Source organism: Triplophysa dalaica, chromosome 11 (assembly GCF_015846415.1).
Source record: "Triplophysa dalaica isolate WHDGS20190420 chromosome 11, ASM1584641v1, whole genome shotgun sequence".
NCBI lineage: Eukaryota > Metazoa > Chordata > Actinopteri > Cypriniformes > Nemacheilidae > Triplophysa > Triplophysa dalaica.
Genome location: NC_079552.1, coordinates 15390106 through 15412698, shown reverse-complemented (window position 1 = coordinate 15412698; position 22593 = coordinate 15390106). Strand labels below are relative to the sequence as shown.

The window sequence follows — 22593 nt, the reverse complement described above, 5'->3', positions numbered from 1 at the left end:
TACTTTAGTCAGTTTATAATACTAATTTAGTTTTATATTATTTATTTAATGAATTAAGAGCCGTTTCACATCTATCCTTGAATCACTTAACTAATCAAGGTTGATGTAGGATATAGAAAATAATTAGTAATAAGTAATTAAATACTTTTTGGAGAGAGTAATTTGTACGGTAATCTGATCACACTATTGAATACGTATTAGCAACTAGTATTTAATTACTTTTTCAGAGTAACTTTCCCAACACTGCAGTGCGTGATGTTGCGAATGCTGACAGGAAATAGAGTCTAGCATATGTTTGATGTTTGTACACAGGGTGTTTCGTTAGAAATAAAAAAGGATAAAATAATATAAACTCATTGTTTGTTTATTTTTAAATAATTTTGTTATTGTGTTTTATATCATCTGTATTCTTTTATGAGGGATGTTGCTTAAAGGATGTGAATCTGATTGTTTACTTGTTTTATTTGTGACTCAACACGTTATTTTGCTGAATTACCGACACACTCAAACTATTTTCCAAGGTGGCTAATTCGTAATTCATATTAGTATGATTTGCTTTCGTTCCAGTGATGTTATGGGAGTGGCTTCGGCATTGTGTTTTTCTAATAATCATACTTTTTTGAATGATTCACATCGAACAATTCCTAAGAATAATCTAACTTGTAAATTTGTTGGAATAACCCAATCATCGATCTGAATAACTGACCGTTAGTATTCTAAATAGTATTCAAAAAGAGTTAGAACGTACTAAGTCAAAGTATGCTTAAATGAGTATTCTGAAAATTCGAATTGCAGATCCAAGGACACTCAAACGGCTGATATTACCCACAATTCACCGCGAATAGGTGGGTTTTAGTGACGTTTCACTGCATTAATAAACTTCAATAATGAGATTAATGAATGCTTTGCTGAATTTATAAATGTATACAGTATAGAAAACATAACATAAGAAATAATAAGTCAATAAATACTTGAAGGCAAAAAAAGATTAATGTTGACAATGTCATCTAGGCAAAATCAGCCACTTCTGTTTCGCGTCACTATGTCTTAGTGCATATAGCTTTGTTACGTGCTAAAATGTATATACTTTCCCATTATAAAAACAGTTCATACTTATTAGTGCATAGTATGAGTAGGTGAAGTGGGATGCAGCATTAGTCTTTATCAATTGATGATTGTCTATTATCACTTCCATCAATAAAGCGGCTGTATTAAGCTTTGCATTTTTTCGTATCATAGCAACAGATCTGGGGTATCTGGTTAATATCTACAATCTCAACATATCATAAAAAGAAACAGGTTAGCATGATGCTAATATAACAACTAGATGCAGTTATAGGCATAAAAAAGGTTATAAAGGTTTCTGCATTCATGCTTCATGAAATGTGTGTTCTCTGATTATGTTAAGAGTTCTTTGCACCTACCATACTTCACAACGTTGTTAAGTAATGGCATACCCAACGCACTCTGACCTCTAAATTCACGCAGTGTAATTTTTTAACGGATGCTCTAAGTATCATTAATGTTACTGTTTACGTTAGATAAACCGAGGTTATTTAGCATGCAAATGCCCCCGCAGGTCACGCGCAGCATCATTTCAGCTCTGAAACGTAAAGCTGGCCGACTTTTATGTTACTCTTACTCCATAGGAGAAGCATCTCTCTTTAACTATGATTAGGGTGAAGTCAGGGAAGAGGAGACGGGATTTAAATTTACCCCGTGTCATTAGTTCGACATGGGGTCACAGATGGGCCTCTCCCACCATAATTGCATGGCTTGATTTATCTGTAAAGAAGCCAAAATACTTATAAATCTTTGAGCTCATCTTTGTTGCAGCGTTGCCTCTCTGATTAATGACCGGAGCAGAAAAACAAATGCTCTGTGAATAAGTATGAATTATTCATCTGAATGATGGCCGTGTTAAACGTGTATATTTCCTTTAAGCAAAAGTCAAGGTGCTTCTCCCCTATCTGCTGTTTTGCTGATGATGGAGAATGCGAGGTTGGCCGCGTTCTCCAGGCCCTAATAAACTTTATTTCTACCTCAGTCATCAACCGCCGGCCCCCCACATAAATAGCCTTTATGTTAATCTGTCAGCACCTGGCCTGTGCCGGGGCTTCTGTGTAGATATTGGCCTGTCTGGAAGTTTATGACGAAGTTTAAAATCATTCATTAAACTGACCCGCCGGTAAATCCACTTACTGGAAAATTGCCCCACGCTCTTCTATTTGGTTTGTAGATGCGATCATGGGTCCATTTTTAACTTAATTAATTGGCCGTTTCTGTTGACAAGAAATTTATGCAGTAATAATTTGCTGGAAATAGATGCAGAGACTTGGAAATGAGATATCCATCACGGCCTTGTGTTCCAGCAGCTGCGGCGCGGCTAATATGAAAGTATTTCAACGAGTGACGACCTCGCTGTTTGTGCAGTCAAGATTATATATACCCACGATCCATTGCCTGCCTGAGAGGCGCTCATGGAGGTCTATGATAACAAAGACTTTGTGATTTATAGCTTGCTGTGAAAGCAGAACTTGATGAGATTAAACAATTTCATAGCACAAGTGTTTCTCGGGCCTTCTGATTTGTAGTTGCGAGCCGATAGTAAATCAAGTTTATATATCTGGAAGCCTGCTCAGCAAAGGAGTGCAATTACTGTTTAAGACAGCTACTTTTTATTTAATTTTTATCCGGGGTTTGTCTCCTTTATTTTCCCGCCTGTCAGGGAGGCTCTCACCTTCATAAGTCCTTCTCCCGGGGAGGGGAGGATGCCATGAGTGCGGGGCCTCCTGCTATCAGTTCCTCGCAGCTTTTAAAACCATGGCGATGACCTCACGAGCCTCCGGCCTGCTTTTTACCCGGAGCTCTCTTTTATGTTGCCGCACTAACTGTGTGTTTGTGTATCGCAGCATATCTAATGTAGCGGATGCTGACAGAAAGTAGTGTCAAGCAAATGAGAGCCAGTGAGTTCATTGCTAATGTAAGATTAAATAGGCAGAGCTATTGGTCTTACATCTGATGTTTGCACACAGTATATGTTTCGAAAGGTATATTTTACCTCTTACATAAGTGCCCCTATTTTCTTTTCTTTTATTGGTTGCAAAAACAAGGTCAGAACATAAATGTTGAAAGTTTTAGCTTTTAAATGATGCATACTTTGTGTTACTTGATTTAATCATAATGTAAAGCAGAGGTAATAGAAATGCAGTAACAATAAAAAATGCCTTTTCCATGCATGAGCCCTTTGCATGTTAAAGGGTTTATTATATAATAATTATTTTATTTTATTTTTGAAACCGTTACGGTAATGTATTTTTAATATAATTTGTGTTCTTTAAGGGATATTAATCGAAATACAACTCAGATATTTTGCTCAAACAACTGAATCGCTAGTGTAGTCTTGTGCTTTCAAATGTGTAAAGCAATTGTGAAATATTTTTAGTAGCGTCAACAACGATTAAACTCATTTCTATACATTTCAGCTGAAACGTTACGCTTCAACAACCACCCTTACATACAGTTTCAATTAAAAACACTGACAGTACCTTTTCAAAAATCCATCTCTTCATTTTTCCTCTTTTGGAAAGTCATGAAAGTGTTTTTTTTTCTTTTGTTAGCATAATGTCTCCCTGCCGTCGAACCCAGAACTGTGAAAATGGTCAATGGTATAATCCCCACTGTCTGATTATCATCATAACATTTATTTGTTTTTCCTTTAGTTACGCCGTAGGCTGAAATAACAGTTTCAAACTCGTCAGCGACGAGCATATTTCCTGCGCGCTTGCGTCTTTTTTCCACATCACCTCCTGCAAACATCAAGAGATCTCATTATTTAGATGCATCTCGTTTTTTTCCTCGCATATGCCCCAAGTCAAAATTAGTTTTCACTCTCTCTGTGATCTTCTCTGATTGGGGTGCGCTGAAAGTAAAGAAAATGGCGGTCTTCACATCAGGGCAGAGTCAAAGACTCACTTCACAGGGTCGTTCTCCCAACTTAAGCATTGCTAAGTAACCTTCACATTTCACTCATGTAAGAAGCTAATTTCCTTTAAGTTCACATGTCACTTTCTGCCGGTCTGCTTTGTGGGAGCTCTTCAAATGTCTCAGAGCGTCTAATTGCGTAGGAAACATCGCAGACGAGCCGGTGTGACAGTACTGCTCACAGAATCCTCAATAATTTAACATCCCACACACTTGAAAACATTCCTGACATTAGATACAGCTCCTAAGCGCAACATAAAGAGCCACCATGTGTCATACCTTTGAGAGAGAGTGTCTGTGAAATGCAAAGATACAGGGGAGAGATACACATGAAGTGAGGAAGCATGATTTGACAAATGCTTTATTTCAAAGCAAGATGAAGTAAATTTATCAGCCACTTTATACACCTGTAATTTGTTTGTGTTAATTATCTATAGACAGTTACATTCAGAGGTGTCATGCACTTCTTTTTATAATTGATCTTATTTTTTTAGGGGAAACCACAGTGGTGCTCCCGGCTTTCTTTGTGCCTTAGAAAAGATTGTTTATTGTTCATAGTGAGAGTGCAAGGTGGGATATTATTGTGGTAGAATCTTTGTTCTTTGGTACAAGAGGACACCAGTTCAAAGCTGATTTGCAGCTTAATTTTCCTTTTTTTTAATATTGCAACAGAACTTGACAGTTTTCAGGTCCTTTACAGGAAAAAGTGATTAACATTTTTTGAGAACAGACTTTAAAAAAAAAAAGTGATTTTTGTCAAAGCATTTTAGACAATTATTGACAACCTGAAGTAATCGTAATCATAAACTCCATCACTAAAGATGCATTTTATATACAAGTTATACATTTTTGTGCATAATGCTTCTGGTTAGATTTAATGTGTATGAACTAATGATGGGCGTGCCAGCTTCGAAAATGATTTATATTTATCGGTTTATTTAAACAGCTGTAAATATTGTATGCTTCTCTATACAAATGTATTTTGTTTATTAATTCCTTGTTTATATAAACTGTATAGTTTTATAAATTACAATTATATAAAAGAATCTTAAAAATAGATTTAGTTTTATAATCAAAACAATATTTAAGTAGCTGACTAAATAAGCAAATAATCAATTATTGTTGAAAAGTTAAAACGTGTTGTGCCTGTTGACTTTCTTTGTTCCTGAACCTTTACTTTTATAGAGCTCACTTTTACGTACACTCGGAGAACATTTGGCTATATGCTTCAGGCAAAAGCTGTTTTGCTTGTGATCGCCGATCATATGATCCGTTTATGTAGCACAAATGCATTGAAGTAGAACTGGTAAATCATTAAACACTTGTTCAATGCAGCTCACACTCTGCTCACCCCAAAGAAAAGACTTTGAAAGCCCTTGGAGTGCAGGCACCATTACACCTAGATCACTCTTTTTCTAGCCATTACCTAAAACAACAGAACGAATACATTTTTATGCACACTACACCCATTTAAAACACATTACTGCTAGTCATCTGAGAGACAATTACGAAGGTCAAAACTATTAAAATGCCTTTTTGATGTTTTCGTCTTCAGTGACTGGCACGTCAAATATCCTTCAGATCTCAGCGTGGTATTTTTACTACGTGCTTTCACACTCCACTAGTCATAAACTTAATTTATGTAACAAGACATATATGACCCATATATGTATAAAGTTCATTTTTGTGTCAGTCACTTTCATTTTTTAATGTGATCATGCATTGTTATTTCTCATGACAGATAACTAGGTTTATTCATGTATTTAATTTGCCTAATAAACTCAAAACTCAGATTGACGTTCTGTTGATTTAAATGCACACGCAAAGAAGTTTGTTTTTCCTCTCATCCTCGGATCACAAGAAAAAACAGCGTTACAAGAAAGACGAGGAAAGTTTCATACCCACGGAAAACATTTTTTCATTTTGATACAGACCCAGAGAGAAAACATATCAAAAAACATTTACTGCATGTCTTTTGCAAGCACAAAAAGCTGAAATGGTGTCAAGAGAAAACAAAACAGAGAGCTTGTTTCTTCTAACAATTGCTTTAAGCTACAAAATCTCCTTGAATCCCCAGCCTCCCGTTACTGTCGAATTTCCACTCTTTCTCTGCTTCACTCTTAAAGGGAAAGCGCAGGCCCTTGTGTTGGGCCTGATAGGTTGTAGGCTGATGCTTAGCAACAACATTCCTGTGCTTTAAGTAGCAGTAAGCCCCTGGCTGAACTCTTTGAAGTGGCTGTCAGGCCACATTTATTTCGTTTTAGCACTTTGTCTACTTGTCCAGATATATAAGAAGATAAAAAGCACTGGTGTTTACACTGATCTTTGACTCACTCTCCCTCTCTCTCTCCTTCTGTCTGTCTCACTCCATCTCAGTATATCTCTTTCGCAGTGCTGGTAATTAGATTGCGGGCCTGATCAGGCATCTTGAGGATGCGCTTGATGCACTCGGTCCGTGCTTAACAAAATAATGCAGTTAACCAGCTAGTCACCTTTTCCTGCTCTTTGGGGTACGGATTTGTTTGGAGTTGATCATCACAAATGGCTGGGATTTTCGTCATTTATTTGCGGGGGAGAAGAAAGGACATGCGAAGAGAGGAGGGAGAATGAGTATGATGTATAATCCAGGAGACGAGTCATATTTCACTGTGACATTTCTAGCAAGCAGCTCTCCCTTTGAGCGCCGAGCCCCCGTCGGGCTGAGAGCTGCTGTGGCTTTCTCTGTTAATGCCATTATTAGAGACTTTTTCTCTTTCCCCAGCTTGTAAATTTCTGCTGCATTATCATAAAGTGTAGTGATTACTCAGTGTATAAAGACAATAATGATGTGAGCAGGCAGCATATGCCCAGGGCCTGGAGAACGAGAGCACGGCGTGCTGTGGCGAAGCGCTCACGCAAACCTGACACTGCAGCGCCCCCATCTGACCAGTGCAGGAAGTCAAGTGTGCCGACACGGTGGTGTTTACAGCTCTGTGAGAGTGTGTGTGTGTTTGTGAGAGAAAGACAGACAGAAAATGTATTGTGTTTGGAATATGTGGCATTTAACTTTATTGTATGATGAAATGTTTTGGAGAAGTCAGAAGTGTCTGCTTCATCACAAATCATTAGGTTATGATACACCGTCAGTTCCGGCAGCTTCCGGCACTATGCAAGGACCTCCCAAAGTTACCACACCATATGGTCCAGATTTCTCAGTCAGGGCCGCAGGATTTCGGCCTGATGGATATTCATTTGAGCGGAGGGATGAGTGAGGTTCCTCCTCCTCCTCGTGGCAGCACGTCAGTGGCATAACTGCATCTGAAGATACTTTCATCTAGACTCTAGATTGCATGCAGCGTGCTGTCAGCCTCCCGGAGCAAAGCTTGTCTCCGGCTCTCTCTGTATCTCTGTCAACCGTCTGTCCCTCTGTTCAGAGAGTAGGACTCACCACTGATGTGGAACTATCAATGATCACTACAGCCGGCCGAACAGCCTTTGATATCACCTCTGTTCCGATACCTAGTGTGCTGCCTTGGTTCCTACAGGCTACGTAGGCAGCTGCCTACTAATAATACAACAACATGACCATCATAGGATCTTACTTGTGAATGACTTTGAAATGCTCTACATAGGTGGGACACACATAATGCTTCATGCAGGAAACTTTACAAACATTTGATGAGCTGCTAAGCTAATGTTTCAATATCTTGATATTATGATGAGCATCATGCGACAATACACATCACACACACATATTGGAAAACATATTAAATGTATTCTACCACAGTATTTTATTGTCATTGTTGTAATATTGTTATTATTATTATTAGTAGTAGTAATACTATAGTATTTAATTTTTATTTATGTGTATTTACTTGTTTTGTTTTTATTTATTTTTTATTTTATTTATTATTATTATTATATACTAATAATAATAATAAATAAACGTTATAATTATTATTAGAAAACATAAGATTGATTCCACCAGTGTATGTATTATTAATAATATTAATAACACTAACAATAATACTATTTAAATATTAAAAACATTTATATATTTTAATGTATTTACTTCTTATGTTTAATTTATTGAGCATGTTGCAGTGCATTCTGTGGTTGCCCTCTCTGATACACGAGACCAACATAAGGCATTTTATAAGCCAGGCTAGAAAAACTGCCTTCTCTTCTTTATTACGCATTTTTCAATGTGCATAAATGTCTCTCAAAACCGGGATTCACTTTATCATTATTGTCACTTGCTGTAGCAGGCATCTAAGCACACGACCAGCCATTTATTTGATGGAAAGTGATGCATATCTTTTAACAGCAAATGAAAAACAAAGTACACCATGAAAGGAGAAGCTCTTAACTGCCCATGCATGCTCAAACCTTCCATATTGAATGATTTCAAAGGGCCGGGGATGACCCCTTGGCTTGTGATTATGTTTGTGTAAAACCTTAAGGATGCCGATCAAAGCAAGGCCCTTGTCCGCCTGCCCTTTTTCCAGATAACAGCTGGCATTCAAACAGAGTTTTCCTTTAACTTTTTTCGCAGGGAGGCCTATTATGAGCCAGGTCTCCTTTCTCATCTCGAGGACGGCTCATTGAATAAAGAGAAAGAGAGGAGTGGAGGGGAGGGGAGGGGCGGAAGTGAGAGGGAGGTCCCTGATTAATCTTCTTCAAGGGTGGGGGTGTTTGATCAGCGGACTCGGCCCGGGAGGGGTGAGATGGTTCGGTGAGAGGGGGTATCTCTGATGTTGACAGCGGGCGACTTTTGCGCACGGCATGTGATTGACGTGCCCGGCCGCTGGGTCGGAGGGGGGGGTGTTTTGTGTCCGGTGGGGCATAGCTGGCCCCTGTCTGTGGGTGGTGGTGTTAATAATGTGGCAACTGGGAAGATTAATTGTAGACAAGCAGCAAGATTACGAGCGGCTTTGTGGCCGGGACGGAGCCGTTCGGTGGGTGAGCCCTCTGATCTGTCAGGTCCAGAGGAAATTAGTCAGGGCGGACCGAAGCTGAAAATGCTGCTGTAAGATATAACAGGAGATTAGAATAGTAATAAGGAAAGTGCCGACATGATCAGAATGCATTTACTATGCTGGATTTAATGCCATTAATTGTAATAAGGTTGAAAATTAGAACAGGAATAATATTTTTAAATGTTTTCTATTCTATGATCTGAAATCATTTTATTTAGTTATTTTATTATATTTGTATGTGAGAAATATTTTGGTATGGGCGTTATGGTTAAAAGGGTTTAGATCATCCCGGTCGCTTAGTACACACTGCTTCTGTGTCTTATTGCTTTATTTACCATTTAATTGCAGAACTTGTAATCTACTATCATAATACAGTGGGTTTCATAATCTTATTCTCAGAACTAAGCCTGGTGTTTACAACAAATAAGAAAAATAAATACACACAAGGCCACCTTTACGTGTCACGCAATGATTAAATGCTCCGTGAATTCCTGCCTGTAACTGAGCAGTGTATTTTCACAAAGGCATCAGATATCAACACATCGTGATGTACTGTGTTCTTGGTCCTTGAAAGAAGACAAAAGAGGCAGAAAAACATCTGTGACCTACAAGAAGCACACGGAGGATCTGTATTCTCTCCGGCTCCTCTTCTGTTCTGCCTGTCTGTGCAGTGGCCTTTATGTGAATATATTTGTATTTTCTAAGGTCGGCCAGTGAGAGATGAGTTTACTTAAACTCGGGTCTGGCCTTTGGAGAGCAGTAATTTCATGCCACCTGTTGGATTGTCAACACAAAACGGCGTGCGTGGGGCGAGAGGGAGCGCGTTAGTGAGTGAGTGGCAGTCTGACCCGGGCTTGACCCGCGGGGCTCTTCATGGCTGAGTGGCGGCTGGGTCTCTTCCCCTGGTGGCCCCCTCTCTTAAACAGGCAGGGGACAAGTAATCAAAGCTGGGGCCCTTCCTCACCTTTCCCCTCCCCTCCACTGTGAAATAATGAAACTTGCCCCATGATAAAATAGGTAAGGTGCTCCTAACATTTCCTCTCCTCGGCGCTGCTGAAATTTATGGCATTTGGACAATCAGTCATGGCAATGAAATCTCACATTCTCTCTCACCCCTCGCATCTTTCCCATTCGTGTCATCAATCTGATAAAAAATGTCCGGATTGGTGGTGACAAATGAGCTCTTTTCATTTAACTCAATTAGGATCATTGCGCAGAAAATCAATAACCAACATTTCTCCTGTCTGTGCCGGATAATGAATCATAGCGTAGAGGAGACGCCGTAAATGTTCACAGGTGTGTAAACTGAAAGCTGTGAATTGATGTTTGCACAAACTCTTTTTCTTCCAGGACGCCAGGGATGATCTGAAGTCTGAATCCGCCAGCATGCTGTACACTCCTTTACCTCGAGGATCCAAAGATGCCAGAAACCACAAAGGTGGGCGTAATTTACATTTAAAGACACTGAGAAAAATCGCAGTGTGCATAGTTGAAACAAGGAAAAGACATTTGGTTTCTCTGCAGTGTCACAAATCTGCCATGTGTCTCAACTTTGAACGAAACTACACTTTTGACAACTTTAGGTGACTCATTTATGCAAGTACAGAGCACTCTATTTTCTCTAAAGTTACATTAATGAGCTGCTGTTTATATTATCACATATACAGCAGATACACATATAGATACTTTCAAGATTGTACACAAACTGATACACAGCACCATGAGATTCGCTCTCCTAACGTGACCCACTCAAGGAACACGTCCAAACCCCGCGATGTAAACAAACATGCCCTCAGAAGCTCTGCAGAACGCATTGTTTTGATGTGCCGGGGAGAAGTGGCTTTTATGCAGCACACATTTATCAAGCTCTTTTGTCCGTGCAATGCAAAGCGCTGTTTTTGTCACGGCCACGGCTGTGGTACTTTCATGCGAGGTCAGCTGTGTGCCTCTCTCAGCCCCCCACCAAGGACAGATCTATTTCACAAAGGCTGACCTGAAGCTCTCAAGTGATGTAGAGGAAAGCCCAGTGCTTTGTCAAAATCATGCTGCCTGAGAATAGTCCATTAAAAGGTGAACAGGGCTGACATATGAAATATTTTTTCTCCCGCTTAGATTTCGGCGAGCTGACACGCTCCATTTGTTATTTTTACGATACTGTACTGCAGCGTTAGATAACACGAGCCCTCATCTTCGTCCTTCGCCTCTTTTTATTCCTCTGCCTTTATCGCTTCTTTTTATTTATCTTGACTTATTTCCTATTCTATTTGCTTAATGCATCTGGTCCGACACTGTAACTCTTTACTAAAACTCACCTTTGGCTGCGCCATGAAAATGCTTTAATAGAATAGCCATGACACTAAAAGATGCAGTTCACCTCCAAGACACTGTCAGAGGAAGTCGAACCATGTGTTTGGATTGGCGGTAATTCACGGAGCCTCTGTTGGAACATAAATTGGTGTAATTTCATGCTTGTATATTGTTTTGTCTTTAAGATTTGTATTATTATTCTTTCAGCATTTTATCACCTTATAGCAGAATGAATGTTAAACAGTTTTAACTGAAGGCCATGAGGCTTGGTCAATACTGCAACATATCTTCTGGTGGAAGAAAAGAGATCATCTGTACGATACGTCATTGACAAACCACAGTATTTTTTTTTGTTATGAATAATAGATATGGTTATCCAATTATAATGGATTGTACCAATAATAGACAGACAAATTAATTGTAAAAATGTCCATGAGTGATATACACTATCATTTAAAATTAATATTTTTCCACATTTTTGTTAAAAGAAAAATTATGAGTTAACTATTATAGATATGAACTCATCTAAGCTATAAAATAACAAAATATAACTATATTATTTATGTTGTGACACACTAGCATCTTCTTATTTCAGCCCTTTGCCTAGTATTAGCAAAATTGAAATTTTTCTTTGTAATCATTCATCTTCTTAAGGTCTTACCCTGGAAAGCTTTTTAAAGAATATTCAATATTTATATCTCTTATGCACTCTTATTTGCTGCTTTTTATTCATTATTTGGATAATGTAAATTTGTTTACAAAAACCGAAAAACTAGCAAACAGTGAAATGATGTCCTATCTGGACAAAATATTTTGTCCATTAATCTCATACACTCCTTCAAAATACTCTAAAATGACAAAAAATATGAAGTTTTGAATGACTGAAATTAGGACACACTCCCACAGGTAAGACCCCACAGTGCCGTCATGTCTGCTGAATGTTACTTGCTGCCTTGCAGTGGCCGGCAGATTTAGTCGCGAATATGACAGCGGGCTGTCTCATACAGAGACCCGCTCCACCTTTCCTCAATGTTTTTACAATTGATGTCACCTGTGCCAGACCCCAACAGCCAAGGTGCCATAGGTAATTACAATAGACTGAAGGTCCGTGGAGGGAAGAGGGGCTATATGCATAGCACAGCAGACTGGGGGAGGTCTTGGCTTTAGGATATAAGACCCTTGTCTGCCTTTTTGGGGGGAATTAGGAAGTGGACACACAGCGAGCAGACAGGAGAGGCTTGGAGGAGAAAAATGGAGGAGGGAAATGCAGAAGCAGGGAGGCTGTGTGGCAGGGCCAGCGTGACATGGAGAACCGTGAGAGTCTGGAGACGTGTGGGGGGTTGTCGCGTGGCCGCAGGAAGTATCGCTGCTGTCATCTTCCACCAGCTTTAAACTGGCCTGTCGCCTAAACCAATCCCAAAGTTTCTCTCAAGAGCCGAATGTCCTCTTAAATATGGAGCTCCACATCTACACCAAAAAAACAATGGTGGTCACGGCCGAACGTCCGTCTCTCCACATGCGCAAATAAATTCGAAATCAAGTGGAGCCACCTCGGTCGCAATTCTGGAGACTGTAGGTATATTAATAAGAATCATGACAGCAGGTCACACGACTGCCCTGGAACACCATCAATTATTGAAATGGAAAATATACAAATCCCTGCATAGGTCTCGAGACGTTTTAAAGGCACCGACCACCGCTTTTGAATTCCCATCATTCATCTTCCGCGTGGCGAGCTAACCAGAGGCCGTCGAGGTTGAAACAAAACTCCTCCATCAACCACGGCGCCTATAAACGTTCCTATTCTGGGCCCTGCTCCAGCTGAGTTGACTGTATTTAAATGGCACACAACAAAACCCTCGAGGCGGGCGGCCTTCAAAAGAGAATCTTAACTGAAGACCCCCTGGGGACCGTGGACTTTTTCCCCCCTACAGTTTGATATCATTACGACGTTGCTGATTTGCAACCCTGAAACAGCCGCGAATGAAATATAAACGACTTTACAGTTGTGGCACAACAAATAAACAAACATCTGGAACCGTTCGGAGGGCGCCATTAAAACAGTACATTTCTTGCCCAAAACGTGAAAATGATGACAAATGTGCTGTCACCGAGGCTGGGAGAGGCCAGATGATGGAGCAGTGGGTGCTAAGCACTGACTTTTAAGGCACAGCGGGACTGAGGGAAATTTACACCTGCTGCTTGTCTGCCTACCCTCCATTAACTTACATCTGTATAGCGTGCATCACTCATTTACCAAACTCTTGATCTGCACCCACATTGTTTAGCTAAAATGCCATGTTTAACATCCAGCTCCAGACAGAGATATTCATTCAAGCGATCCTGTGTAATTGAGATGAATTTGATTGGTGTTGGTGATGCGCTGGTGCTCGTCTCGTTTTACAGCCCAACGGATATGCAATAGCCCCAAGCTTTGCCTTTGGCAGGACTGCCTCGTAATTATAGCTGCCTCTCCAGCAGTTGTTCCTCTCTGGTGTTTTGTAAGCCCGCGTTTGCGTGCGTTCAAAGTACATTTCACTCCTACAAGCCAAACTTCTTGAGACGCTCGATGGCCTGTCATGCACTCGTCTGTGATGTGTTTTCCAGACGAGTTGTGTCCATCTTTTAACACCCCTTTAGTTTTTGGTTTGTTCAAGTGCTTGCACATGCTCAACGATGTTCTGCAGTCTCTTTATGATGATTTTACCAGTGAGGTTATCCCCAGATGAGTGTTATTCTCAAAGCAGCTCCAAACTTTGGCCTTGTCAAGCATTTTGCTGACATTATGATGGGGATATTGGAATCCTGACTAGTTTGGGTTTTATTTTTATTCTAGCTTTTATTCTTCTTTTTATTGTACCTTTCTAGTTTTAAATTGGTTCTCTTAGTGATTTTGCAAAACCACATAAGAGAAAATGTATTAAACTGTATGCATTATTGAAAAATAAAGGGTTTGGACAAACTAATTTGATCGCTTGAGGAAATAGGTGATCTCTTTATTAAGAAGTTGTTGGACGTTTGCTGTTAAAACTTCTCACAGTACTGTAGACTCATACTGTAGAACTTTATATAGTCTCCATTGGACAGTTTTGCATTTGTCTTTCAGAATATCTTCCAGTTGCTAAAGACAGGTTGGACCTGTAAAACTGCATCTCTCTTATAATTGTGGAAACTTTAGAAACACCAAACAGTCGGGGTGTTAAGTTTATAGATGCTAAATGAGCGTGCACAATTTGACTTTGAACATCTGACAAGTCACCCATTTTACCAGTTCTTAGTTGAACTTGTTTAAAACCTTGTTTCATCATGCAACCAACACAATATAAAGTAACTAAAGATAACTGCAGCATTTGTATTTTAATCTACGAAAATAATATTAACCCCTTCAACAATAGCTTATTGCCTTACTAAAACACTTATTATGAATTAGTTAACAATATGTTTTTGTTGTAAGGCAAAACCAGTTGTCCGTTCCTGAAGAAATTGCTTTGTTTATTCCGTTACACAGCCTCAATGGCTAACATATGTTTTGAGTTGAGCGATTTGTATGAAGGAGAGCTGTCTTACAGATATTTGCCATGTGACAATGTTATGATCCAAAGAGTTTTCCATTTTGTGCACTGATGAGGTGTTTAGGATCTCTGTGTAATGAGTTCGGTGTGTTTTTGTGGCCATTTAGAGCCCCTATATAAAACACACCTATAATTTCAACTACGGCTAAGTAATGAGCTCCCATAAAAAATGAATGGCCATCACACAAGTTTATATTGACTTTCAGATTTACACCTTTGCTGTCTTCAGATCGGATGCCAAAAGCATAATGGATGGAAAGTTGTGTGTTTAAAACGCACACACTCATAAAAAGCCAGTATGATATTGATTTGTATTAGTCATTTGATGTAACGCCCATACATCTGCTTTGGATATCGCTGGGTTTCTGCAGTCTTGATTGATTACCTGTAATAGCTTTCAATCTATGGAAGGCCATTGACTTCAGTTGAAGCCTCTCGCAGGCCATCCGGCTTGTGTAGGAGCTGCCAGGGGCTGCTTTTTGGGCCTCTTTTTGTGAGGACACCTTTTGTTTCCTTTGTTGGAGAGAGATGATATGATTTTTCTCGAGAGGTCAGGGTGGGCCTCCCAGGACTGCTTTGGCACAGGAGCATGAATATCCATTAGTCTACAGATGGAGATTAATGGAAGAAGACACAGGAAGAGCCAGATCATTCCAGCCATTCTTCACCATCCGTCAGAAGAAGAGAGAAAAGAAACAGAGATGAGATCGGATTCTTCCATAAGTCCTGTTTATCACTGATCCTGAAACGCTCTCTCTCTCTCTCTCTTTCCCATAAGAGTAAAGGTAGATTCAAACAGAGCATGCTTAACTTCCCAGACAGCTTCGACTGCTGAACTCTACTTGGCATCTCTGATGGTTTTCAGATGGTTCCGCTGTCCTCAGTGTCATCTCCATATGAGGTGGCACTGCATTCGTTGAATAATTCTGTTTGTTTTTCAGTTGAGAATGTGTCATCAACACTATAGTTTTCACCTTTTTTCTTCCTCCTCTCTTATGCTGCTGTTTGATGTAGTTGAATGTGGCTTTGAAGGCAAAACTGAGTTGACAGTGAACGTGGAGAAGGTTTCATGCGGAAGCTGTTGAAATGGTATTGTGATTGTTTTGATGCCATTTGGCAAATTTGTATTTGATGCAGTCATTGGAATTTAACATTAATGCATTAATATCAAATTAAAGCTTTTCTCTTTGGGAATGTTCATGAAAAATGTTGCCACGAGGTTACTATATTCCACTTATACAAGCTTATACACAGGGGTGCACATAAGTTTTTCTATCTGTTCTCAAGAGAGCACCTGGAGATTCGGTTTGGTGCTCACATTGCACATAGTGTTACAAATGATATTCACCTACTAACTCTTTCCCCGCCCCCGATGTCTCACAGTACATTTTCTGTAATTAATTTATGGACAAACAATATATCAAATGAAAGAATACAGTACATTTGTTCTCTTTTATCACCCCTTAGGTGTCTTCAAAAATGCATCACTTTGATAAAACAACTATTGTAAAAAACTCCACCCAGATTACACTCGGAACAATCATTAAAAACAGATAAAATATATACGTTCTAGGTTTAGAGATTCTGTACTTTTTCCGAAGGTATGTAACAGCGCCACCTGCTATATAACAGTACAAACACAGATTGCCGTAATAAGTGTCTTTGGCAGGGAATTTTAATGAACAATAAACTAAATAATAAAGTGAAACAATACTATATTTATATAATTTTAAAGTACACATAAAATACAATGATAATGTTTATCTTCTCGTTTTTCTTTTTACATTAGACAATATTTATTTTCAACACCAAATTTCAAACCTAAAAACGACAACCTTTTCGTTTTTTGGCAGATTGCTGGGAAGTGCACTTGCGCACGCACATGGAGACTTAAGGTACGGAGCTAGGATGGAGTTTAGCATAGAGATACACAAGCTGCGTGGAAGTGTCAAGTTTAAACAGCTTGTCATTTTAGAAAGTTTAAGAGAAGCAGTGTTTTAGTAGATGCGCAGTGCAGATCCAGACATTCACAGAGGCTGCGTGTGCCGCGTGCTTCTCTAGTAAGGAAAGCAGAACCAACAAAGGCCAAGCTACCAATACTCTGTTTTTCATCTTTTACACCCAGATCCCGTTTAACACCGGGAACAAACGAGATATCAGTAGTTTTAGCAGCATTCAGTTCAAATGGAAATCGTATCCAGTATTACATTTAGTCGGTCCAAAACAGTGATTGTGTCAGTACGCAAATGAGTGGTCTAAACTTATTTACAGAGCACATTTTTTTGGGGGTCACGCACCTGCGCTCAACTTATGTGCATCCCTGCTTATACTGTATCTGCCCTTGGCAACTTAAATGAAACATTCTGTTGCTGTTTACAGTTGATGAGGGACTACTTTTACCAGCAAAGAAAGGCTTTGAGTGAACATAACGGTTTATTATGTAAGGTCTTTATACGCCTCTAAAGACATAGTTATGTACAGTATATTATATTGCATTTCTATCACTAGACCATCCTCCATATCACACACAGCACCTTTAAATGCACAACAGTGATATAGACCACTTTGGAAAATGTAAACAACGCTGATCAAAGCTGGTCTTAGAAGAACTTCCTGTTTGATTTTTTAACACTGCACAAAAATGTGAACAAAATACAACCAACAGAACACTTATAACCAATCAACATGTGAAATAAATTAATATGTGAGATTTAAAAAAAAATACCGAAAAATGCAATTGGACAAGAGTTCACATCTTGTGAAGTGGTCTATACAGTGAAAATGTTCTCAATAAAATAATCTCAGTAACTTCCTGTGTCTTTCTACTAGAAATGACTGCCGTGTCCTTTGTCAGCTGTTTATTTACTGCTAACGCTGCGGAAAGCCTCTATGTCATCACTTTAAATCTGGACATGATAAAATTACTGAAGATGTGATTAAACAGCCCTTCCCAGATCATCTATTAATACTCACACAAAAGAAACACTTGTGTGCGTTAAGTGATACCTCACGACTGAGAACGTGTCAGTTTGATCGACAAGGACATGAATTCATGCCCAGCCCATTTGCAATAACATGCTCGCTCTTTGGTCTGATTCCCAGTCACGCCGGACCGTCTTAGGAGACTGACTGGGGATATATCACACAAATGGATCCCCCATGCTTGCTTTCTAATCAGCTTTAAAAGTGATTGCTTATGCAGTCTAAGCATTATTCATATCTGTGCGTGATTTGTGACTAAGGTCCGAGACATCTGAGATACAGGATAGTATGTCCTGTGTGCCTTCAGCCCTGCCAACAGTTCAGAGCCGAGTTCGTGCAGCTTTCATAGTCTTGAACCCCAGGACTTTATCAGTGTAATTTATGAGACCATATGGTTTGGATATGTTTAAGGCGGATCGATACGGGCTCCTCGAATTTCCCCGTTCTTGCTCAGGTGGATATGAATGTGTTCATGTCAGGGGTTCCTCGGTCCTCTCATACGCGGAGACTCTGGAGTCCTGGCAGATGTTGAGCAACTCGTCTTTTTGATGGCGAAAGTGATCTGCTTACATTGAACTCTGATTGCATTATAATGATCATGTGACGGGCCAGTGGAAAAACTTATGAAGACAAATGCTGCTTGCAGGAGGAAAAGCCCACAGAAGAGTTATAAGTCAAAACGGTGGAAGATACTTGCTGGAAGTATGTGTTGTTCGTGCTTAAGCGAGGCCCGGTTTGGCAGCATTTGCTTTTGTTGGTGTGATGTGATTTTTGGTGTAATTTTGCTTTTAAACAGCAGTTTAATATTTTGGGATTATAATATAAACATTTTTGGACATCAAGACAATAGATTTAACAGACACCAAAACAATAATCATGATTAAGTTTTCACTTTTGGTTGACTTCTTCAAAAGATGTCAACAACGCTAGTCCGGAATTTCCTGTTTCACTTTTTAGCTTTCTAAATAAATAAAAATGTTAAGATTGTTTACGATTTAAAGGGGCAATGTGGGGTTTTTGTGGTGAGGTTTGCGAATTGCAGCCAACGGCTCACTCCACTCACATGTCACATTTTTGCTTCATTGCCGAAGGAGATATTTACGACACATGCTCTGTAGAGCAGTTTGTTCATTTAGGGCTACTGTAGAAACAACAAGGTGAATTCCATGCAAGGTAAATAGAAATGGCTCATTCTAAGGCAGGCGGGTCGAATGCCGGTGTCGCAAGATGATTTCCGGAATCTTTTTTCTTTAAATAGCATATGTAATCAATAAGTGTAACAAAATATAAAATATTAGTTAAGTTAAAAATAAAACCAGACAAATAAAAAGCCATCAGCCTTAGGATTTCCTCCTCCTTGATCATGATTACATCACATTATAAATATAGCAGCGACATTAGGTTAGAGCAGCGAGTCCATTCACAGCGCCACGTTAAACAGTCTCGTGTGCAGGCAGATTATTTTTCAGGCTGAAATTTAGGATATTCTTATTTATTGAAATGAAACGTTGATTAGTATCCACCAAAGACAACATGGGGAGGCCAGCGGAGGAGGGGGGAGAACTGTCCAGTCAGAGGAGCATTGTACAAAAAGAAGCATTTCCATCAGCCCTCAAATCAGTTTCAAGAAATTCGACCATCTGTAGTAATAGTTTATATTTTATGTATAATAACAATAAGTAATGAGTAGATAACTATAAAATAATACTATGTCAGACTTATTTTCAACCCTTGTCCCGCACGTCGCATATTGAGAAAATCTCAATTGGTTTTTAGTTGTCACATTAAGAAACTCGTTCTTTAACCCGAAACGCACATGAGACGCTTGTTTGCGCCAGTGTTTATAGCGCTGTGTCAAAAGCAGCTACCCGGTGCATTCCAGTGCACACCACACTCATATGAACGCCACTATTTTTTAAAGCCTGACCTTGACTCAATAAATGAGAAGTAGGCAGTCATTTCCACTATCAAGAGGCTGAGACGTCTGTCATTAGATCTGGTGGCGATCCTCCCATGTCAACTTGCCAAATAAAAACTCATTAAAGCGGCCCTGCAACGATTTGTCATGCATTCTGACTTCTTTACAATGTTAAACGTGCTGTCTTCTCATGCTTAACATGGTCAACTTGTCAAAAAACAAGTTGGCCATACTAGGTAGTATTTTTGAGTCACTAGCACTTTTATTGTGCGGTTCGCGGGCTGAAAAGTTTGGGAACCCATGTTCTAAGGTAATAAGAACACATCACTTCATTATGTAAGGTCTATATACACCTCTGAACACATAGTTATGTATATTATATTGCATTTCTCTGAATAGATCTTTCAAAATATTACACATAGCATCTTTTAATATATGTGATTTAAAAAAACAAAAAAACAAAAGTTCTTATGGATCAGTATTTCCAACTTGCGAAGTGGTCTAAAGAATTCATTGTTCGTTATTAGCGATGGAAAAATACCTTGTTTTGATTTCATACACAATTTGATACGATGACTGTCTCACAATAACCTGTGACCTCTGTTCTCCTCTTCAATCCACACATGTTGTCGAGACAAACTGTTCTGGTGGAAGGGACAAAACTCATCTGTCAGTTACAGCAAGCTTCATTGGACTGTTGTCCAAACCGTGTTCTCGCTCGCTGACGAATTTACTGATTTGTTGTCAAGTGGCTCCACCTCAGCGCCAGACACCCTAACCTGCTGTGATGTCTGATCACGGCATGGCTCGAGTTAATGACCTAACACATCATTTATTCCATCTGAACGCTGGGAAACAGACAGTTAGCGTTCAGCGTCATCCAAGCTGAAAGAGGGGCGGATCTGGTCCGTCACAGATTCCAAACCCAAACCGATGCGAGTTTGACATTTACTGCGGTTGAACGCTCGTTCAAAAGAGGAGCAAGACTTTTGACCAAATTTGAACTTAACGTCATGATGTATTAAATTCAGATGAGGTCAGGTAGTGTCGTTCACCGCTTCAACATATTTAAACCTTCAGCTGGAATAATCGTAGGGTCAGTCAAAAGAGGTCCCGAAAACAAGCGGATAAGTAGGTCAAACAAGGCTTCCCATCGCATGCAACTTTATAAACTGTCAAAAAGATTTGCCATCTAAGCCGAACTAAAGAGAGCAGGTTTTCCCATCATATTAATGTAAGTGGACACATTGTTTTACTGCCATAATTTGATTGGGTGATCATTTCTGACATGTTGTGTGGCTGTTAGACTGTCGACTTGACTGAGTCATACGGGTCAGACGCCGAAATGAATACCAGATTGCCGTTATTTCAATGAGAGCTTTCCTCATTTCTCTGGGAAATCATGTCGGTTCGGCCGTACGGCTGATTTAGCCACTCAACTTCAAGTCACCTAGCCAATGTAAGATGTCAGTGTCAAATTTTGCTGATGTCACATTCTGTTTGATGAATTCTGTGATCTCATTTAGTAGACTGTAATTTAGCGAGCAAACATGACAAAGAGCTGGCAGCTTTATATTTCAGCTTTATATTTTTCAAGGAAAGTATAAACATAAAGTTTTTGAAACCTTGAAGCTCATTGTAGCGTCTGCTAATGCACTACATTTATACGTGTTGTTTTTTAACCAGTATACAGATGTGAATTTTGATGAGAAAAAGTTTTTCATTTGAAAGCCGCTAAACTCCAATTTTGATTTCCCAAGTTCTTTAATGCAGGAAAATGTCATTTATTCCGCATAAGTGTTTCTGAACGCTCAGATCTTCGCAAATACTCGTAAAATATTTCTCTGCACTTGACACCATTAAGCTTCTGTTAACCAGCCTCCACTGAGAGCAGCTTGGAATTGTACCACCTCCAGCAAACTACTTTACCATTCAGCACAGCCGCAGAACAATACACTTCCAGCTCTCCGAGAGAACCAAAGACAAAAAAGGCATGAAATAAAACACATTGGAGTGAACACACATGTCCCGAAGTGCAATTTCTCCCTCAGCACGGAAGCAAAGGCGTGTTCATATGCAGTGACCCGGCTGCCCTCTTCATGTTGTGACTCAGGGCATTACTTTTTATGCCTTCAAGTAGCCATAGCTTTCCACAAACAAAACAAAAAGAACTTGGGAGTGTTAACTCTCAGGATATAAGATCTGGTCTTATTAAGTACCAATCTGAGGATTCGTTGTGGCTGGAGGGTGGTCAGAGGACATTTGGAAATATTACTTTGGCTTTTATATAACAGCTTGCTTATCTGAATAAAGTGTTTTATATTGTGTTGATGACCAACATGGAGGTTTGGCTGATAACCTTGGGGATGGGGGGGTTTGAGCCATCGGCCTGGCTTCCAGAATCACTAACTAACAGTGACATTTGGGCAGTGCTAGTGTTCAAGCCACTGCACAAATCAGAAGTGATATTTGCTGAACTTTAAGCAGTATTCAAGCTAGCGATTTTTCCTTTTTCTTCTGTTTCGATTTCACGCAGCTTATTATCATTCTCCAAAATCCCATCATGCATTGAATAATCCTTTACTTATCTAACAGGACGCCTTTGCGATACGTTTAAATGAATGAGACAGATTAGCACGGCGGATGTGAAATCGATGATTTTTGAGTTCATTAATTCTCATTCCCTTAAAAGGACATCCTGTATTTCTTCTAAACAAACTTAACCCCGCCCCGTCCTTCTATTCCTCTGGCCAGACGTACTCGTGCAGCCAAGCACATAATACGCTTTGAGCCCTGTAACATGTACGATTATAATTAGCTTTGTCAGGTCCTAGCCCCTGCAACCCCCATGCAGATAATATGATAATATGTC

General features: G+C 39.6%; 1 protein-coding gene and 1 long non-coding RNA gene across 2 annotated transcripts in view; one reads left to right on the top strand and one right to left on the bottom strand.

The window, feature by feature from the left end:
- Positions 1-22593, top strand: part of lrmda (leucine rich melanocyte differentiation associated) — a 243806-nt gene that overhangs the window by 205083 nt on the left and 16130 nt on the right. Inside the window, exon 6 of the mRNA XM_056761589.1 lies at positions 10293-10380. Within this exon, the coding sequence (XP_056617567.1) occupies positions 10293-10380 (88 nt within the window). The remainder of the gene's footprint in view (positions 1-10292; positions 10381-22593) is intronic.
- The window catches only part of LOC130432278 (uncharacterized), a 41270-nt gene that overhangs the window by 15973 nt on the left and 2704 nt on the right, over positions 1-22593 (bottom strand). The gene's annotated exons all lie outside the window — the stretch shown is intronic.